The sequence below is a fragment of the Camelus ferus genome, chromosome 10, assembly GCF_009834535.1.
Source record: "Camelus ferus isolate YT-003-E chromosome 10, BCGSAC_Cfer_1.0, whole genome shotgun sequence".
Classification (NCBI taxonomy): domain Eukaryota; kingdom Metazoa; phylum Chordata; class Mammalia; order Artiodactyla; family Camelidae; genus Camelus; species Camelus ferus.
In genome coordinates this window covers 54832624-54851294 of record NC_045705.1, presented here as the reverse complement: position 1 = coordinate 54851294, position 18671 = coordinate 54832624, and the positions used below count along the sequence as shown (strand labels likewise).

The following is an 18671-nucleotide window of genomic DNA, read 5'->3' as shown; positions in this document are numbered from 1 at the left end:
CACTCCATTCACTCTACTCCACTGTTCCTAAGATCTTTCTCAGGGACCATAACCCGCTGACCCTTTACTCCTGACCCCACCTTGATAGCACTTTACTCTCCACTACTGTTACCAAAAACCACATTCACACATAGCCTTCTTCACTCTATCCCAACTTACTTCTTGCCAGTTTTGGGGGGATTCTTGACCACAGCCTCTGGATTTCATTTAATAATCACTCTGCTTAAATGCTTGAGGAATTTATAAAATTTTTTTATTTGTACATGATACTTTCAACTTCAAAATCAAAGTTAATGAATGATACATAAAACTTCTTAGTTAAAAGCTTAAATGGTTCATTAAACAAATATGAAAAGCATTCAGCAAGTGTTAATATTGCACAGTTTTCAAGGATGCAGTGATGTCAGAGACAGGTGCTATATTATGCATGGGTTCTGTTTTTATCACTATTTCAACTTTATCATATTAGGAGGTCCTTCCAACTCTCAGTGAGACTACTTTTAGGGAACAAAAGGAAAAGCTTACTGTGCAAGAACATCAGTTTCCCATATAATGTTTCTGTTCCAGGATTTCTTCTGGAGACATCGTGATTTGACCAGAAACAGAGTATGCTGGATGCCCTTGAGGGTACAAAGATAGCACAGTCAGCACTCCTGTCTCCCAGCTCTGAAGACCCAAGTCCTTTGACAGCTGTTCTTTGGACTGTCTGTCTTCACTGGCTGTGGAGGGTAGAGAGTGTGCCCTTAAATGGAAGGCAATGGAAGCCCTTATGTCAGGTATGAAGAAATTTTCTTCTTAGTATCAGGACTACTTTAGATCATCACCTTTGAGAACCTAGCGTAAGTCATGTTTCAGAAGGTATAGGTTAGCAGAATGGTGATTTTTCCCCCTCTCAGATCCTTGGTTGGCTTTAGGGTGCTTTTCATGTTTATTTGTGACCATGATTCTATGGATCAAATAGTGTGAAAAGTCACAAGGGTGCCTAATTTGGAGATAAGCATTTTCTTATACTTTAATACTTAAAAAGCATGTCTTATCAAAATATCACCATGTTAAAAACTATATATTTTTGATATTTTAATCTTGAAGGAGTAGTTTTTAAAATCATTAATAGATTAATCAAATTTGACCTTGTCCAAAGCCTTGATTAAAATGGCCCTTTTCACCTGGTCATAAATTTCATTCCATAAACCATTCCTACTCAGACTTGTATAAGCTCCTGTGAATGTTTTCTTTTTCTTTTCTTTAAAAAAACATGCAGAGGCAAGTGCCAAGTTGCCAGGGAAGAAGAGGGTGACGGTTAAATGAGGGAAAAAAATTATATAATTTCTACTTTCAAAATTTGTTTGATAATGTTTCCTGAATTGATGCAGGCACTATTCTGGTCAAGTTTCTGTTTTTTTTCTTAACAGTATATACCTAAATAGCACTCTGTTTTGGAATTGGGAATCATGAAACTTTCATGAGTGTTTTTGCACGCAAGCATTAATACTCTTCTTCACAGTTTCAGAGTATGAAAAAAATACAGTTAAAAGAGAAAACAATTTGTAGCTTGCAGTCAAGAAGTGTATATTAATTGAAATAGCCATATATTTATTCTGTACAATTTGTAGCAGTGTACAATGATTTTAACTTCCTTCTATGAAAATTATTTACCTGAGACTTTATATAACATTCTATATTAAAAATAAAAAACAACATTCAGAATAATAGTTTAAAATATGAAGTAGGTACTTTAAATGATTTTATTTGAGTGTATCATGCACTCATATATTTTAGTAATTTGTTTTTAAAGCAGAAGGAATTGAGGCAGAGAAAAATGAAGTCCTTTCCTGGCAAATCTTCAACTCTTGCTGTTAATTGACATAGTTTTAGATGCTTCATCTGAAAAATCTATAATGAGGGCTTTCATTATGTGGAGGTGGTATTTTAAGATTGTTTGGGTAATGTGCCTCTGTTCAGATACTGGGTCTCTTTTGTAGTTATTGAGTATTAATTATTTTTCAAGTAATCAAGCACCTCCAGCTTTGTAATTTTGTTCCATGCATCAGGAATTGCACCTTTACCTATAAATTTACTGTGATATTTTTCTTCCAGCTGTGATCTGAAGTGAGAGACAAACCATTTCCAGTATGGCTGGGTGGATGTGTCTGGGGTGATACTCCATTTGGCATACTCCCCTCCTGCGTGTCGATAGTTCTTATATGGAATTTTCCTGCCATCTTCGAAACCCAAGAAACAATCACTTGCTACCATGCTAGTACAAAAATTAATGTTAAACTGATCTGTTTGATGCCAATGCCTTCCACTGAGAGCCTCTGGACGGTGGAAGGGAACACTATGGTCTCCTTCATGGGTGGGGATTGTGTTTGTACAAATTGCTCTACATAAGGGACATTGTTTCCAGCAGCCACAGAGATGTTCAGAGAGCATTTTCTGGATTTCAGGAACAATGTCTTCTACAAGCGTACACAAACACTTCTGTGCTGCTTTCTCCATTTCAGGATCCAAAGCCTTACTCATGGCTTCTTTGAGAAACTCAATGTCTTTTATCTCCTGGTGTTCAATGCTTACCAAGTCTTTTCGTGGAAAGATCAAGTTACCCCCCAGGTGATCACAGAACAAATCCAACCACTCAGACACTGTGCTGCTTTTGTCTTTAGCTATTGCTGTGGATGCATGAATGGCTGAGAGGATGGCATTCTTGATGTCATCTAAACTTATTTTTAAAAAAGTCTTCATTTTTTCATTTCTTTGCTCAGAACAATATCTTTTAATACAGTTTTCAATGTAATTCTTAAAAAATGATTCTGAATTACGAAGGTACTGCCAGTAGTTATCAAAATTTTCCTCTTCTGCCAGAGAGATGAGAATGTGTTTCTCCAGATTAGCCCTGTTTCCACTGAATGCTGGGCAGGTAGCTCGCATGTCCCCACCAATTTTGGGGGCCATGGTTTTCCTTACAGTGGTGGAGATAGCAGGGGTGAGTTTGTGCCACAGAAAATCAACAAATGTTTTGATTGAGGTTGCTCCTTGACAAGAGATCTTAAAACTCATGAAGAAATCATCTTTCTTGCTTTCTAGATAGTTCACAGGATCATTTGCTCTCTTGAATGCCTTGTGTATCTCCTTAAACTTCATGGCTGCACTTCGGAATAAACACAATGATAAGTCAATTTCATATTTTCTTGTAACTGTGTATCTTTCCTGAGTGGGAGCAGATTTCACCTCCTCATCTATGATTTTCAGGATTTCATAGAAATAACTTGGATGGTAATCATGCCTTTGCCTACTAATGCTGTTAATAGCTTCACTAAATTTTGAAATAATTCGGTCAGTAGTGATATTTATAGACTCCATATCCTGGGGCTCTAATGTCAGTGGATAAATGTTTAAATATCTCTTGTTCATCTTGATATGTTTGTCATATTTGATTTGAAACTTTTCTCCAGAATTTTTCTTCAGTCTGTCCATCAGCATATATTTCTCCTTTTTGAAATAATCCAAGAGGATGCTTTCAGAATCCACTTCAATATTAGGCTCTGTGACTGGCGGGAGATTTGAGGACACATCACAGACCCATTTTTCCCAAAGTGGGTTGAATTTCTCATGTAGTTCTTCCTCACTCAGTTCTGTGCCTTTACAGTTAAAGCCAACTTTCGGCTTTTTTCCAATAATTCCTTTTCATAACCAGATTTTTTGTTATCCAGTTTTTCTTGATTTTTTTTAAAGCTAATAAGTTCTTGGACTTTACTTTGGCTGTCTAAAATTAGTTTCTCTTTAAGGTTCATTAGCTTGTTTTCAAAATTTCCTTTCCACTGAACCAGTACTTCACTATCCGGATCTTCATTAAAGAATTTTTCAAGTTCTTTCTTGATGGCTTCATATTTTTCTGTAACTGGAGCCTTAAGCATGTGTGTTTCTGGTGTCTGGATTTTTCCGTTCTGAATCTGGTTGATCAGCTGGTCCTGCAAGGTCAGCACATGACTCCTCAGCTCCCAGGTCCAGTAGTTATACATGGTTTCCAATTTGCTCATGGCCATGACCTCTCTCGTGTTCCTGAAACTGAAAATAAAGTTCTCATTCAACAGGGGCTCTCCACAAATCTTGAATTCGGAATTTTACATCTGATATCTTCATGATGCTGCCCCTACACTCCTGTTTGGCAGCCAAAAGAATTCTACTTTTCAGCTCCTGGACGTTGTGGCTGTAACGAGGGTTGGGAGGGGCCATTGGAGGATTGCCATCCCAGAGGTGAGCAAAGTAGTAGACGTGAGTATTGACATCAAACTTAATGACATCACTAAAGCGGGTTACATCTGAGCACTGTTCTTCTTCAGCAGCTGTTGCTGCCATTTCATCTAGCCTCTGCTCTAGCCATCTTCGTCCTTCCATAGTTTGGTCTTTAGCTGTAACTTCCCCCACATTCTGATGGACAAAGAGGCAACTGGGAGAGATTTTTACTTGTTTCATCCTCAGAAAAGCTTGGACGACTATTTGTAGAATATCCTGCATTTCTGATGGATTTTCCCCAAAAATATTGATCAGAGTCAAGTTTCCAAGTCCAATGACAAAGGTTGCCAGCTCATTGTCCCGATTCTGGGACTTGTTGCTGAGTTCTGGGGCCCGAAGTCCTTCTGTATCGACAACAAGCATGAAGTCGAAACCAAGTTCCTCTGTGAATGTCTCCTCCACCTTCAGGAGCTGCATATAGGCCCCCCGGGTACAGCTCCCAGCACTGACAGTGAACTGCAGCCCAAAAAGGGCATTCAGCAGGGTGGATTTCCCTGAGCTCTGTAGGCCAAGGATTGAGAGAACAAACAGCCGTTTGTTTCCAAGTTTCTCAGATACCTGGTCGAAAACAGCTGCCACCCACTTTAGGGGTACATATGAAGCATCCCCATCCATCAGCTCAATGGGAACCCCAGATATCATCAGATCTGCAGCAATGTGGGGAAGGGAGAGAAGGAGACTATCACTAAAAGCTTCCCCAAAAGTAGAGGAAGCTTCCTCCAGAGCTTCATAGATCTGGCCAACTTCTCTGAGAATTTGCTCAGTTCCTAAGGAACAGTCACTAATCTCTCTGGAGATAGCTTCTATCTCACTTTGCCAGGCTTTCAGGGACTTACTTTTTGGTGCCTCTTGCTTTTCTTTTTGGACCAGTGACCACAAAGCCTTTTTCTTCTCATTTAGCTTTTCCAAGTGTCCTGCAGTCAATTTGTCTAAAAACACACTCAGCCATTGCAAGAAGTAGAGTTTGGTGTGAGTTTCTGAATGATTTTGGAGAATTTCAAGGACAGAATGTATTAAACTATTGAGAGGAAAGGCTCTGTTCAGCTGTTCCTGTCGTATTAATTGTTTCTCCAGTCTCAATCTCACTCTTGTGTTGTTCGATGCTCCGATTCCCCTTTTCTCTTAGATGATAGAGTTCTTTGTCCTTTTTACACCAAAGTTGCCACAGTTTTCCCTGAAGAGGTAGTAAGTTTTCCTTCATCTGAGATATTTTCACTTCTTCCAGTAGGGCCATTAGAACCTCTGCCTTTTCTTTGGCTTCTTGCAATCTCTCTGGTCTTCATCAATAAGCAGTCCTTGCTTGCGAGCAACTTGGGCACAATCCTCCAGGCTGAGAGTGGTGTCAGAGAGCTCTAGCAACCGTCTGATTGTAATTGTGAGCTCCTCTATTAATTCTGCTTCATTTCTGTTCCTAATTCCAATTTTCACCCTTAGGCCAGAAGTATTGGCCATCAGTTTTTCTTTATCATCAAGCAAACAGATTAAAGGTTTTGATGACTGACACAGGTCATGGATAATTTTTCGGTTTTCTTTATTGTCATCAGAAGTTGACATGAGGACCACAATGAGAGAAGAGACCTCCAGCAAAAATGTGAGTTGCTTCTTATGTTCCTTTGCATCTCCGTGAAGATTGGTGAAGGTCAAGCAGTTGTCAAATCTGTCCTCATCTTCCCCGCCAGGACAGAACCAGGCAACTTCCACCACACCTCCCATCAAGAGAGAGTTCCTGCTGCTCCCTTTGCAGTGTCGGTGAAAAAAGACATCATGCTTTCGTTTAGTGAGAAGACAGTTCATGATCTGAGATTTGGAGGCAGAGAAGTCATTTCCAACTCTAAGAAAGGACACAATGGGGGTAGAGACACGACACATCTGCTGATTCTTGTAATTGTCCTTCTGCTCCTTTGTTGATTTCCTTGCTTGCTGCCAGCTCCTCCTAATTTGACTGAGAGACCAGAGGGAGAATTCAATTTGAGAATTGCAGGGATTAGGTATGAGGAGGGGGAGGGCAAACTGACAAATGGAAAGTTTGGCCAAAATATATTGTCTGGAAAGAACATCTGCACAGTAAAGAATTGCCATCTGAATATCCATAGGGTGAATGTAGGGCGTCACATTAGGTGCTGAAGAATTAGTGAGACTATCATTGTCTTCAAAAAGGTCTTCATATGGATCGAAAGTGTCATTTTCTTGATTTGAGGTGCTTGGATAGACTTGCTTCTCTGTGTATCCACCATCTTTGATGATCAGGTATCTAAGCCCATAATCCAGCATCAGTAGCTTCTGTAGGAAATAGAAGGGAAGCTCCCTTTCAGAGCAGGGCTGGGTATTGTGCACAGACTTCTTGTAGATCTGATGGAAGTTAGCTGTGCTCATTTTTTTTGGGTAGTAATGTTCTAGGTCTAGACGCTGGAGTAATTCTAGGAAGGTTTGATTTTCTGTGACCTTGTGTTTGTTATTTTCATTATCATGTGATTTATGGGACTGTTTCTTTTCATAGAAGAGACTTTGCAATTGTTTTCTCACCTCATCCCTTTGCAATGAAGAGATGGTGTCTCCATAATCCCCATCAATGAGCGATCTCAGGTCTTTTTCTAGGTTTTCCCAATTATGATCTGCTCCAGGTTTGGAGAGGACTTGTACAACTTCTTTAGACAAAGATTGTGCCATGTGATGTCTTACCAATGCTAAGCGTTGTGTTTTCTCCTCTGGAGAAACAGCTTTGATGCCAGCTGTAGCTGTCAAACCTGTGAGTACCAGGAATGCATGAGCCCTGTAGTCACAAATATTTTTGAGCTCCTTGTATTTACCTTTGGCACTTTGCATTTCATTCAGTAGGAAGTCTAACTCATCACACCCCAGGAGATACTGAAAAGTATTGTTTACCCCATGATATCCTGCACCAGTTGCAATGGAAAGTAGCAAGATGTGTGTGTCTTGCTGCCCTGTTTCTCGGAGGTAATTCAAGAAGCAGCCAAGGGAAACGCTGACCTCATAAGTAGCCTTTACTTGAGCTTCTTCCACTGATTCTGTGGACTCAGATTTGGCCTTCCCTTCCATAAGGTCATTCTTGTTTTTTTCAAGGATTTTAATCAATTCAGAAAATTTGGTGATGTTGACATGCTCTTGTTCTGGCTCTGACTGGAAGATCCACTGCATAATGGAATCAGCCTGTGGAAAGTTTGACACTCTGTAGATGTGAGGATCCAAAAGGCTGCGCAACTGAGATTTGATAAATTCAGTTCCATAAATAGAAGATTTTTTGCAAAAGTTGACAGTATTTATTAGAAAATTTTGTAGACCCCAATCTGTGAGGCATCTATGAATCCAAAAGTCATAACTTTTTATTTTCTGAGTCAACATTTGCATGAAATGTATCAGCTTTTTCAGCTGCTCTTCAGGATCGGAAACCTCCCAGGATTTCACATTGTCTAGGAAAACAGTAGCTGCCTTCTCAGCATTCAGTAATTCTTCTCCCTCCTGGATCTGGGCAGTGAGCCCAGTCAGAGCAGTGTAGCTCTGTTTCAGGCAGTTAGCTACCTGAAAAGGATCCTTGAAATCACTTCTGTTGCTGGAAAGGATGATATCCCAAATGGGCACCAGCTGATTTCCCTGGTCAATGACACACCAGGTTTGATTATTGGCCACCAGGCCAGTTTTCCACTGTAAAAGGCCATTTGCTTCTGGTGGACCACCTGTCTGGACCACAGATAATTGCACTTTGGTTTGGAGATTTTGTAAGCTTGAGCTCTGAGAGGCTATTTTTGAATGAGACTGTGACACATTCACACCTGCAGCACCTTTCACTCCAAAGCCAGTGTAGCTCCCCGTTATATAAATATCCAGGGCCTCTGCTGTCTGCTGTTTGACTGCTTCCAGCTGCTCACTTTGGAAACCCTCTGAAATGGCTTTCCACCAGTAGATTCCTCCCAGGTGGAAAGGGCCCTGGTTAGCATGAGAGCCAAACCTTTGGAAGAATTCTTCAGTCCTGCGCCTCAGCAAGGGAAGTCTATCTGAGTCTGTGGGCTGACCCAAAAGATCTTCAATGCATTTCAGTTCCTGGAGAGCAGCCTTGGAGAATTGGAGCTGATCAACAGCAAAGTGGCAGGAGGCCAGCGGGATGTAGTTGAACTTGGTTGAGCAGAAATAAGAGTGCTTAGAATGTGACTGCCGTCTTTCCTCAGATTCTGAGTCTTTCTTCTGATCCATACCAGCTTTTAGGCTTAATCCCCAACCTCCACCCTTTGCTAAGGCAGTTGCACTGAAGCCCAGCTTCTCTATAGTCTGAGTGAACATGGATTCTGCTTGAGAAGATGTAAATTCTATTGTTTTCATCTGTGTACCCTGCTGTGGGCCACAGAGTGAGAACTCCTTGGGGACACTGAGTAGCTCCTCTCTCTTCTCTATCAGGCTCCCTTGGTCACTAGTTTTGTAAATTCCCTGCAGGGCTAGTCCTCCAGATGCATATCTCACCAGCTCTCTATCTGGGAGGTTTTTCCTGTGAGACAGTGTCCCCTCTGTGTGGTTGAGTTGTTTCTGCAGGTTTTCTGTGACTTCTTGGAGGGACTTTTCAGGAGGTGGCCAGTACTCTTTGGGGATTTCCAGTGCCTGCCTCAGCTCTTCCTCCTTTTTCCTCACTGCTTCTTCCTGCCTCTGTCTCCATTCTGAAAGCAACTCTTCTAGCTCCTGCAGAGTCTCTTCTGCCTGCTTCTGTTTTTTCTGTATTGTTTTCACCTGACACTCCTGTAACTGTGAAAGACTATTCGAGTGTGACTGGTTAAGCAACCTCTCCAGGGCTTTCTTCTCCCAAGAATGTTGTGTCAGGGATTTCAGCTTCTGGAGATCTTCCTCTTCTAGGTGTTGTAAGGCCTGGGCACAGGTCACACCCAGGTGTTCCTGCAGCTTTGGCAACCAGAACTCGACTGCCAGTCCTACTTCTCTCAGCCTCCCTTGGAGATCTTGCCCCCTTTTGCCTCTGAGCAGGGGCTCATTATCATCTCCTGTGTCCATGGCTGGGGGAAGAAAAGACACTCAATTAGCCTTATGTCATACTATTATACAGAACTCTGTGATAAATTTTCAGAAATCTGTTGCTTTTCTATACACTTCTAATGAGTTATCAGTAAAAGAAATTGAGGAGAACAATTCCATTTTTGACCACATCAAAAAGAATAAAATAGCTGGGAATCAAATTAACCAAGGAGATGAAAGACATATACTCTGAAAACTATAAAATATTGATGAAGGAATTTGGAGATGGTACAAAGAAATAGAAAGATACCCTGTGTTCCTGGATTAGAAGAATTAATGTTAAAGTGTCCATAGTACCCAAAGCAACCTATAGATTTAATGCAGTCACTATCAAACTACCTAGGACATTTTCTAAAATGTAGAACAAATAATCATAAATTTTATTTGGAAACACAAAACACCACAAATTCCCAAAGCATCTTGAGAAAAAAAACAAAGCTTGGAGGGGTCACGGTCCCTGATTCAGACTATACTACAAAGTGACAGTAATCAAAACAACATAGTCCTGGCATAAAAACAGACACATAAGTCAGTGGAAAAGAATAGCCCATAAATAAACCCATACATTTATGGTCAATTAATCTATGACAAAGGAGGCAAGTATTCTATGGAGAAAAGAGAGTCCTTTTCATAAGTGATGCTGGAGAACTGGAGAGCTACATTAAAGGAATAGATTAGTAAAAAATAGGCAGAAGACCTACATAGACATTTCTCCAAGAACACATACAGATGGTCAACAGGCACGTGAAAAGACGCTCAGCATCAATGGTTTTTAGAAAAATGCAAATCAAAACCACAATGAGGGATCACCTCACACTGATAAGAATGGGTATCATCAAATAGTCTATAAATAATAAATGCTGAAGAAGGTATGGATAAAAGAGTATATATGTATTTATAAAGAAGAAGTCATACACACACACACACACACAATCACACACACATCAACTATTACTCCACCATAAAAAAAAAAGAATGAAATATTGCCATTTGCAACTACATGGATGGACGTAGAGAATATTATGCTAAGTATAATAAGTCAGATAGAGAAGGACACATGCTCTGTGTTATCACTTATGTATGGAATCTAAAAAATTAAAGAAATGAATGTATATAACAAAATAGAAACAGGCTCATACACATAGAAAACAAACTAGTGGTTATCAGAGGGGGGAGGGAACAGGTAGGAGCAAAACTGGGGTATGGGATTAAGAGATAAAAACTACATAGGGAACTGTATTCAGTACCTTGTAATAGCTTATAATGAAAATAAAAGATACAAACTACTATGTATAAAATAAATAAGCAGCAAGGATATATTGTACAGCATGGGAAAATATAGCCATTATTTTATAACTTTGAATGCAATATAATCCATAAAAATGTAGACTCAGTATGTTATACACCTGAAACTAATATAGTATTGTAAATTAAATATAATTCCATAAAAAAGAATTTGGCCATAAAAAACAGCAAGAAGAGTGGAGCTAATGTACCCATAGAAAGAGAAAACTCCAGATATACCACCACTAAGAAACAGAATACCTCACATGTAGTCAACTAGCAAAGATTTAAGGAGGTGTCTACTACTTCAGATGGAATGTCAACAATGCTAAGCTACATGGATATGAAAAATCAAGGAAACATGTCATCACTGAAAGATAGTAATTCTCTAGTAACCTACCACAAAGGCATCCGATTCAGCAACCTGACTGATAAAGATTTCGTAACAGCTATTTTGAAGAAACTCAATGATCTTATAAGAATACTCAGAAAGGCAGTTTAATGAAGTTGGGGAAAAATAGGTGAACAAGAAGAGATAATTATTAAAGAGATAAAAATCATAAAAAAAAATGAGCAAACAGCATTTTGGGGGCTGAAGAATTTAATGAATGAAATGGAAAATGCAAGAGACAGCAAGTGCGTCAGAGTAAAGGGAAGACCCAATAAGCGAGTTAGAGGACAGGAATTTGGAAAAAATAAGCAAAAAAGAAAAAAGAAGCAGCGTTAGTAATGCCAACATGATCTATCAAATTGAGTTAAAAAAATTGGAATATTCAGGATTTCAGAATAAGCAGGGGAGAAGGGTGCAGTACTTTTATTTAAAGAAAATCAACTGAGAACATTCTACATCCAAGAAGAGAAAAGGCTCTCCAAACTCACTAAACTAATAGGGCACCCTATTATCTCAATGCAAAGAAACATTCTCTAACACATTATTAAGAAACTGTCAAAAATCAGAATACAGTGAATTGAAAAGCAGTCAGGAAAAAAGATGATAATGTGTAAGTTCCCCCCTTTAGGCAAACAGTGAATTTCCCAGCAGAAACCCTACAAGTTAGAGAGAGTGGAATGACATATTCAAAGTGTTGAAAGAAAAATAAATTGCCTGCGAAGGATATTTCATCTAGTAAAGTTATCCTTCACATATAAAAGACAAATAAAGTCTTTCCCAGACAAGCAAAAGCTCAGGGAGTTGATGATCACCAGACCGGCCTTGCAAGAACTCCTTAAAAGAGTTCTTCAAGCTGGAACTAAAAGACACTAATTAGTGAAATGAAAACATTCAACTCCATTAAAGATATATTTAGAAGTATCTACCTCTGTACTGGGATGATGTGTTAACCATTTAACTATAGTATGTGGTAATGAAAAAGTATAAAATATAACCATAGCTATTATAATAAATACACAACATAAAATATGTAAATTGTGACATTAAAAATAAGCAGTGGGGTGATGAAAGCATAGAGCTCTTGTAGGTGAACAAAATTAAGTTGTTATCAAATTAAAATGGACTATTTGATTTATGAGCTGTTTTTATGGAAGCCTGAGGATAATCACAAAGCAGAAACCTAGAGTAGATTCACAGAAGATAGAGAAAGTGGAAACAGCATGTCCCCACAGAAAATCACCAGTTTATGAAGGTAGGCAGAAACACAAGGAAAAGAAAAAATGTAAATATAAAACCACAAGAAAGCAATTGAATAAAATGTCATTAGTAAGTCCTTACAGATCAGTAATTAAATAGAAATGGATTGAATTCAGCAAAAGGCACAGAGTGCCTTGATAAATGAAAAAACCAAGACCCAACTGTGAAATGCCTACAAGAGATTCACTTTAGCTTCAAGTAGATAAACAGGCTCAAAGTGAAGGGATGGAAAAAGATAATCCATGCAAGTGGAAAGCAAGAGAAAGTAGGGGTAGCAATTCTTATATCAGACTAAACAGAGTTTAAGGTATAAATGGTACTAGGAGAGAAAGAATGTCAATATATAATGATAAAGGGATCAATTCATCAAAAGATACAGCTATCATAAATACATACACACTCATCATCAGAGCACCTAAATATATTAAACAAATACTAAAAGATCTGAAGGGAGAAATAGGCAAAAATAGAATAACAATGGGATTTCAGTACCCCACTTTCAGTAGTGAATATATATCATCCAGACAAAATCAGTAAGGAAATATTGGATTTGAAACATATATTAGACCAAATGGATCAAACAGACATTTATAGAACATTTCATGCAACAGTAGCAGCATACACATTCCTCTGAAGTGTGTGCAAAATATTTTCCAGGATAGAAGCTATGATAGGACATAAAACAAATCTGAGCAAATGTACAAAGACTGAAATTACATTAAGTGTATTTTCCAACACTGATGGAATGAAACTAGAAATCAACACCAAGAGGATGTGTGGAAAATTTACAAATACGTGGAAATTAAACAGTGCACCCCTGAACAACCAGCTGCTCAAGGGGCAATGAAATGGGATAGAACAAAAAATCTCAAAACAAATGAAAATGGAACCACAGCACACACACCATAAACCTATTGTATACTGCAAAAAATGTTCTGAGAAGAATGTTTTTTTTTAACAATAAATACATATATTGGGAAGAAAAAAAATCTAAAAAGAAACCTAACAGCATCTCAATGAACTAGAAAAAGAACAAATGAAGCCCAAAGTTAGCTGAAGTAAGCCAGTAACAAAGATAAGAGTGAAAATAGAGACCAGAAAAACAATAGAAAAAAATCAATGAAACAAATAAATGGTTTTTTGAAAAAATACACAATGATTAAATTTTAGCCAGACTAAGAAAGAGACTTATATAAATAAAATTATTAATGAAAGACACTAAAATTCATACCACAGAAATACAAGGATTCATGAGAGACTACTATGAAATAATTACATGCTAAGAAATTGGGTAACCTGGAAGAAATGGATATATACTTAGAGACATATACCCTACTAAGACTGAATCAGGAACCATTAGAAAATCTGGACAGACCACTGAGTCAGGAGAGTGACTTGGTAATCAAAAATGTCTTTCCACAGGCAGCCGCAGGACTAGATGGCTTCACTGGAAAATTCTAGCAAATGTTTAAAGAAGAATTAACACCAATCTTTTCAAACTCTTCTAAAAAAACTGATGAAAGAATATTCCCAACCTCATCTTATTACCCTGATACCAAGGCCAGATGAGGACACTGCAAACAAACTATAGACCAATATCCCTAATCATATAGATGTAGAAATTCTCAGCAAAATATTACCAAATTGATTTCAAGATCACATTAAAAGGATTCCATACCAGGACCAAGTGGGATTTATCCCTGGGATGCTAGCAAGTTTCAACATATACCAATCAATAAGTGTAATATATCACCTTAGTAGAATGAAATGTAAAAATGACATGATCATTGCAACAGATGAAGAAAAAGCATTTGATGAAATAAAACATCTCTTCATCATAAAAAATCCTGAATAAATTGGGCAGCAAAGGAACATAACTCAACATAATAAAGACCATGTATAACAACTCACAGGCTACCATTTTACTAAATGGTGAAAAATTGAAATGTATTCCTCTAAGATCAGGAACGAGTGCTCACTCTCACCACTCTCATTTAGTATGCTATTTGAAGTCCTAGCTAGAGCAGTTAGGTAAGACAGAGAAATAAAAGGTGTCCAAATTAGAAAGGAAGAAGTAAAATGGTCATGATTACAGGTGATATGATCTTATAAATCCTAAAGCCTACTAAAAAAAGTATTAGGACCAATGATTAAGTTCAATAGATTTGCAGGATATAAAGCAGCATAGAGGAATCAGTTGTGTTAATATACACTAACAATGAAACATGTAAAAGAAATAAAGAAACTATTGCAATCACAATAACATCAAAAACAAAAAAATACTTAGGAATAAATTTAACCAAGGAAGTGAAAGATTTATACGATGAAAATGACAAGATTTTGTTGAAAGAAATTGAAGGTGCAAACAAGTGGAAAGACACCCATGTTCATGGATTAGAAGAATTAATATTGTTAAAATGTCCATATCACCCAAAGCCATCTATAGATTCAGTGCAATCCTTATCATAATTCCAATGGCATGTTTCATAGAAATAAAAAAAAAATCCTTAAATTTGTGTAGAACTACAAAAGACCCCAAAATAGCCAGAGCTATTGTGAGAAAGAACAAAGCCAGCGACATCACAGTTCCTGATTTCAAACTATAGTACAAAGCTGTAGTAATTAAAATCTTGTGGTACTGGTATAAAAAAGACATAGACCAATGAAGCAGAGTAGAGATCCCAGAAATAAACCCTTGGATATACAGTCAACTGATATTTGACAAGAGAGCCAAGAACACTCAAGGGGAAAGTTTAGTCCTTTCGAAAATGGTACTGGGAAACTGGGTGAGCACATGCAGAAAAATGAAATTGGGCCCATGTGTTACAAAAATTAACTCCAAGTGGATTAAAGACTTAAATATAAGACTTGGTACAGTAAATATTCTAGGGATAAATGTAGGGAAAATCACATCCAAATTGGAAAGGAAGAGGTAAAACAGTCATGGTCACAGGTGTGAAGTGATCAACATTACTAATCACCAGGGAAATGGAAATCAAACCAGAATGTGAAACCACTTAACACCTGTTGAAACGGCTTTCATCAAGATGACAGGAGATAGTGCTGGTGAGGCTGTGGAGAAAAGGGAACCTTTGTGTACTATTGCTGGGAGTGCATGTTGGTCAGCTGCTGTGGAAAAGATGATGGAGTTTCCTCAAAAATTAAAAATAAGACTTCCATATTATCCAGCAATTCCACTTCTGAGTATATATCCAAAGGATGTGAACACAGAATATTGAAGAGATATATGAACTCTCATGTTTATTGCAGCATTATTCACAATAGCGAAAATATGGAAACAGCCTAAGCATCAGTCCATGGCTTAATGAATAAATGGGGTGTGATACACCCCCCTACACACACACACACAATGGAATATTATTCAGTCATGAGAAAGAAGGAAATCCTGCTGTTTGTGTGTGACAACATAGATGGACCTTGAGAGCATTATGTTAAGTGACGTAAGTCAAACAAAAATCCTTATATTTAGAATCTAAAAAAGCCACATTTGTAAAAACAGAGTAGAATGGTGGTTTACAGGGGTTGGAAGTTGTGGATTAGGGAGATGTTGTTCAAGGGTACAAAGGCCCTCAGGTCCTTGCAGTTTGGGAGGAAGATCACAGATTTTATTAACTTTGGTAGCTTTTGTTAAGTAAAATGTATGTTGCAATTTCTAGTATAATCTCACATAAAAGAGTAAAGAATGTGTAACTGCCAAACTATCAGAGGAAAAGTGAAATAATAAAAACACTTGATTATACAACTTTTCAGAATTTGTAGGATACAGTGCAAACAGTGCTTAGAGGGAAATTTACATTGAATGCATATACAAGAACAGAATAGAGATCTGAAATCAGCAATTTAAGTTTCTACTTTAGGAAATGAGGAGACAACTAAATCCTAATAAACAGGAGTATGGGGAGGGTGTAGATCAGTGGTAGAGCTCATGCTTAGCATGGACTAGTTCCTGGGTTCAATTCCCAGTACCACCACTTTAAATGAATGAATGAATGAATAAATAAATAAATAAATCTAATTACCTTCTACTGCAAAAAAATTATATTAAATTGAATTAAAAAATACAAACAGGAGAAAAGAAATGATGAAAACTAAAGTAAATGCAAAATTGAAAAGAAGAAATCAATAGAGAAAAACAATAAAACCATAATTTGATACTTTGAAAATGTGAACAAAACTGATAATTCAGACTATGAAAAAAGAGATAAGACACAAATTTCTAATATCAGAAATAAAATGGGTGTAATGAATACTAATATTACAGACTTTAAGAGGATGAAAAAAGGAGTACTATGACCAACTGTTTGCTCACAAATTTGATAAAGTGTGCCAGCTTCCTTGAAAGACATAGGTGCTACAAAGAATATATGAAAAGAAATAGATACTCTGAATAGGCTTTTATGTATTAAAAAATTGAATCAACATTTAACAACCACCACAACAGAAAGCATCAGTTCTAATGAGATTCACTGGTGAACTCTACCAAACACTGAAGGAAGAAATTGTACCAAATATCTATAATCCCTTTCAGAGGACAGAAGCAGAGGGAATACTTCCTAATTTAGTTTATGAGGTCACTGTTACTCCACAATCAGTCAGGGACATTACAAGAAAGAAAACTACAAACCTGTATCTCTCATGAAAAAATATTAACAAATTAAATCTAACAATGTATAAAAGAATTATACACCACAACCAAATGGGATTTATCTCAGGTATGCAAAGCTGATTCAACATAAAGAATCAGTTAATGTAATATGGCACAACAGACTAATAGAAAAATCACATGATCTTATCAATATATGGAGAAACACCATTTGACAAAATCCAACACATTATAAAAATCTGAGAAAACTAGGAGTAGGGGGGAGATTTCTGATCTTGCTAAGAGACATTTGCAAAAAACCTACTGTTAACATCATACTTAATGTTAAGAACCTAGAAGCTTTCCTTAAAAAAGGAATAGGTGAAGATATCCCCTCTCATCACTCCTATTACACATCCTGTGGAAGATAAGAAACTGAAATGAAAAATACAGATTGGGAAGGAAGAAATAAAACTGTCTTTGTTTGTAGATGACAGCATGATTGTCTATATAAAAAACTCCAGAGAATGAACAAATTTCCTGTAGCTGATAAGTGAACGTAGTAAAAATTGCAGGATACAAGGGTTAACACAAATTACTGTTTTTTTAAATATACCAGCAATAAACAATTGGAATTTGAGATTAGAAACCCAATACCATTTACATTAGCACCCTCCCCCTCCAAAAGAAGAAATACTTAAGTATGAACCTAATAAAATATGTGCAAGATCTATATAAGGAAAACTACAAAACTCTGATGAAACAAATCAAAAGACTATCTACATAAATGGAGAGATATTTCATGTCTAACACTGAGACATAAGTTTTTCCCAAATTAATCTATAGAGACAATGCAATCTCATTCAAAACACCAGCAAGTTATTGTGTGGATATCAACAACTTAATTCTAAAGTTTATAAGGAAGGCAAAAGACCAAGAATAGCCAACACAATATTGGAGGAAGAACACAGTCAGAGCAGTGACAACCCCAGACTTCAAGACTTACTATAAAGCTATAAAGTAATCAAGGAAGTGTGATACTGGCAAAAGGCTAGACAAACAGAACTGATGAACTGCAAAGAAGATCCAGAAATAGACCACACAAATATAGTCAACTTCTCTTGAGAAAGGAGTCAAGGCAATCCAATGGGGTAAAGGACAGTCTTTTTAACAAAGGGTGCTGGAATAACTGGACATCTACATGCAAAAAACTGAATCTAGACACAGACTTGATATTCCTCACAAAATTAACTCAGAATAGATCATAGACCTAAATACAAAGTACAAACTATAAAACTCCTTGGAAATAACATAGGGGAAAATGCTGGTGACCTTCAGAGTGACCATGACTCTTTACATACAATATCAAAAGCACAATGTATGAAGGAATAAGTTGATGAGTGGACTTCATTAATTTTAAAAACTTCTGTTGTATGAAACATACTGTTAAAAAAGGAAAAGATAAGCCAAAGACTGGGAGCAAGTCATTGCAAAATGCATATCTAATAAAAGGCTGGTATCCAAAATGTGCAAAGAGCCCTTAAGATATAACAATGAGAAAGCAAGCAACACAGTGAATAATGGTACAACATTTTTGAGCAGATAGTTCACCAAAAACATGTACAAATGGCAAATAAACATATGTAGAAATGCTCACCATCTTTGTAATTAGAGAATTGCAAATGAAAACAACAAGATACCACTGCACACCAATTAGGATGGCTAAAATGCAGAGCACTGACATCACCAAAGACTGATGAGGATGTGGAACTCTCCTCATGCATTGCTGGTGGGAATGCAAAATGTTAGAGCCAC

At 37.4% G+C, this 18671-nt stretch overlaps 1 protein-coding gene across 1 annotated transcript in view; it reads right to left on the bottom strand.

Moving 5' to 3' along the window:
• Window positions 1-241: 241 nt before the first annotated feature.
• Window positions 242-18671, bottom strand: part of LOC102521058 (interferon-induced very large GTPase 1) — a 37113-nt gene continuing 18683 nt past the window's right edge. The window contains 5 exon segments of the mRNA XM_032489146.1: window positions 242-3644; window positions 3647-4091; window positions 4093-5364; window positions 5366-5556; window positions 5559-9302. Of these exon segments, the coding sequence (XP_032345037.1) occupies window positions 1993-3644; window positions 3647-4091; window positions 4093-5364; window positions 5366-5556; window positions 5559-9300 (7302 nt within the window). The 5' untranslated portion in view covers window positions 9301-9302 and the 3' untranslated portion in view covers window positions 242-1992.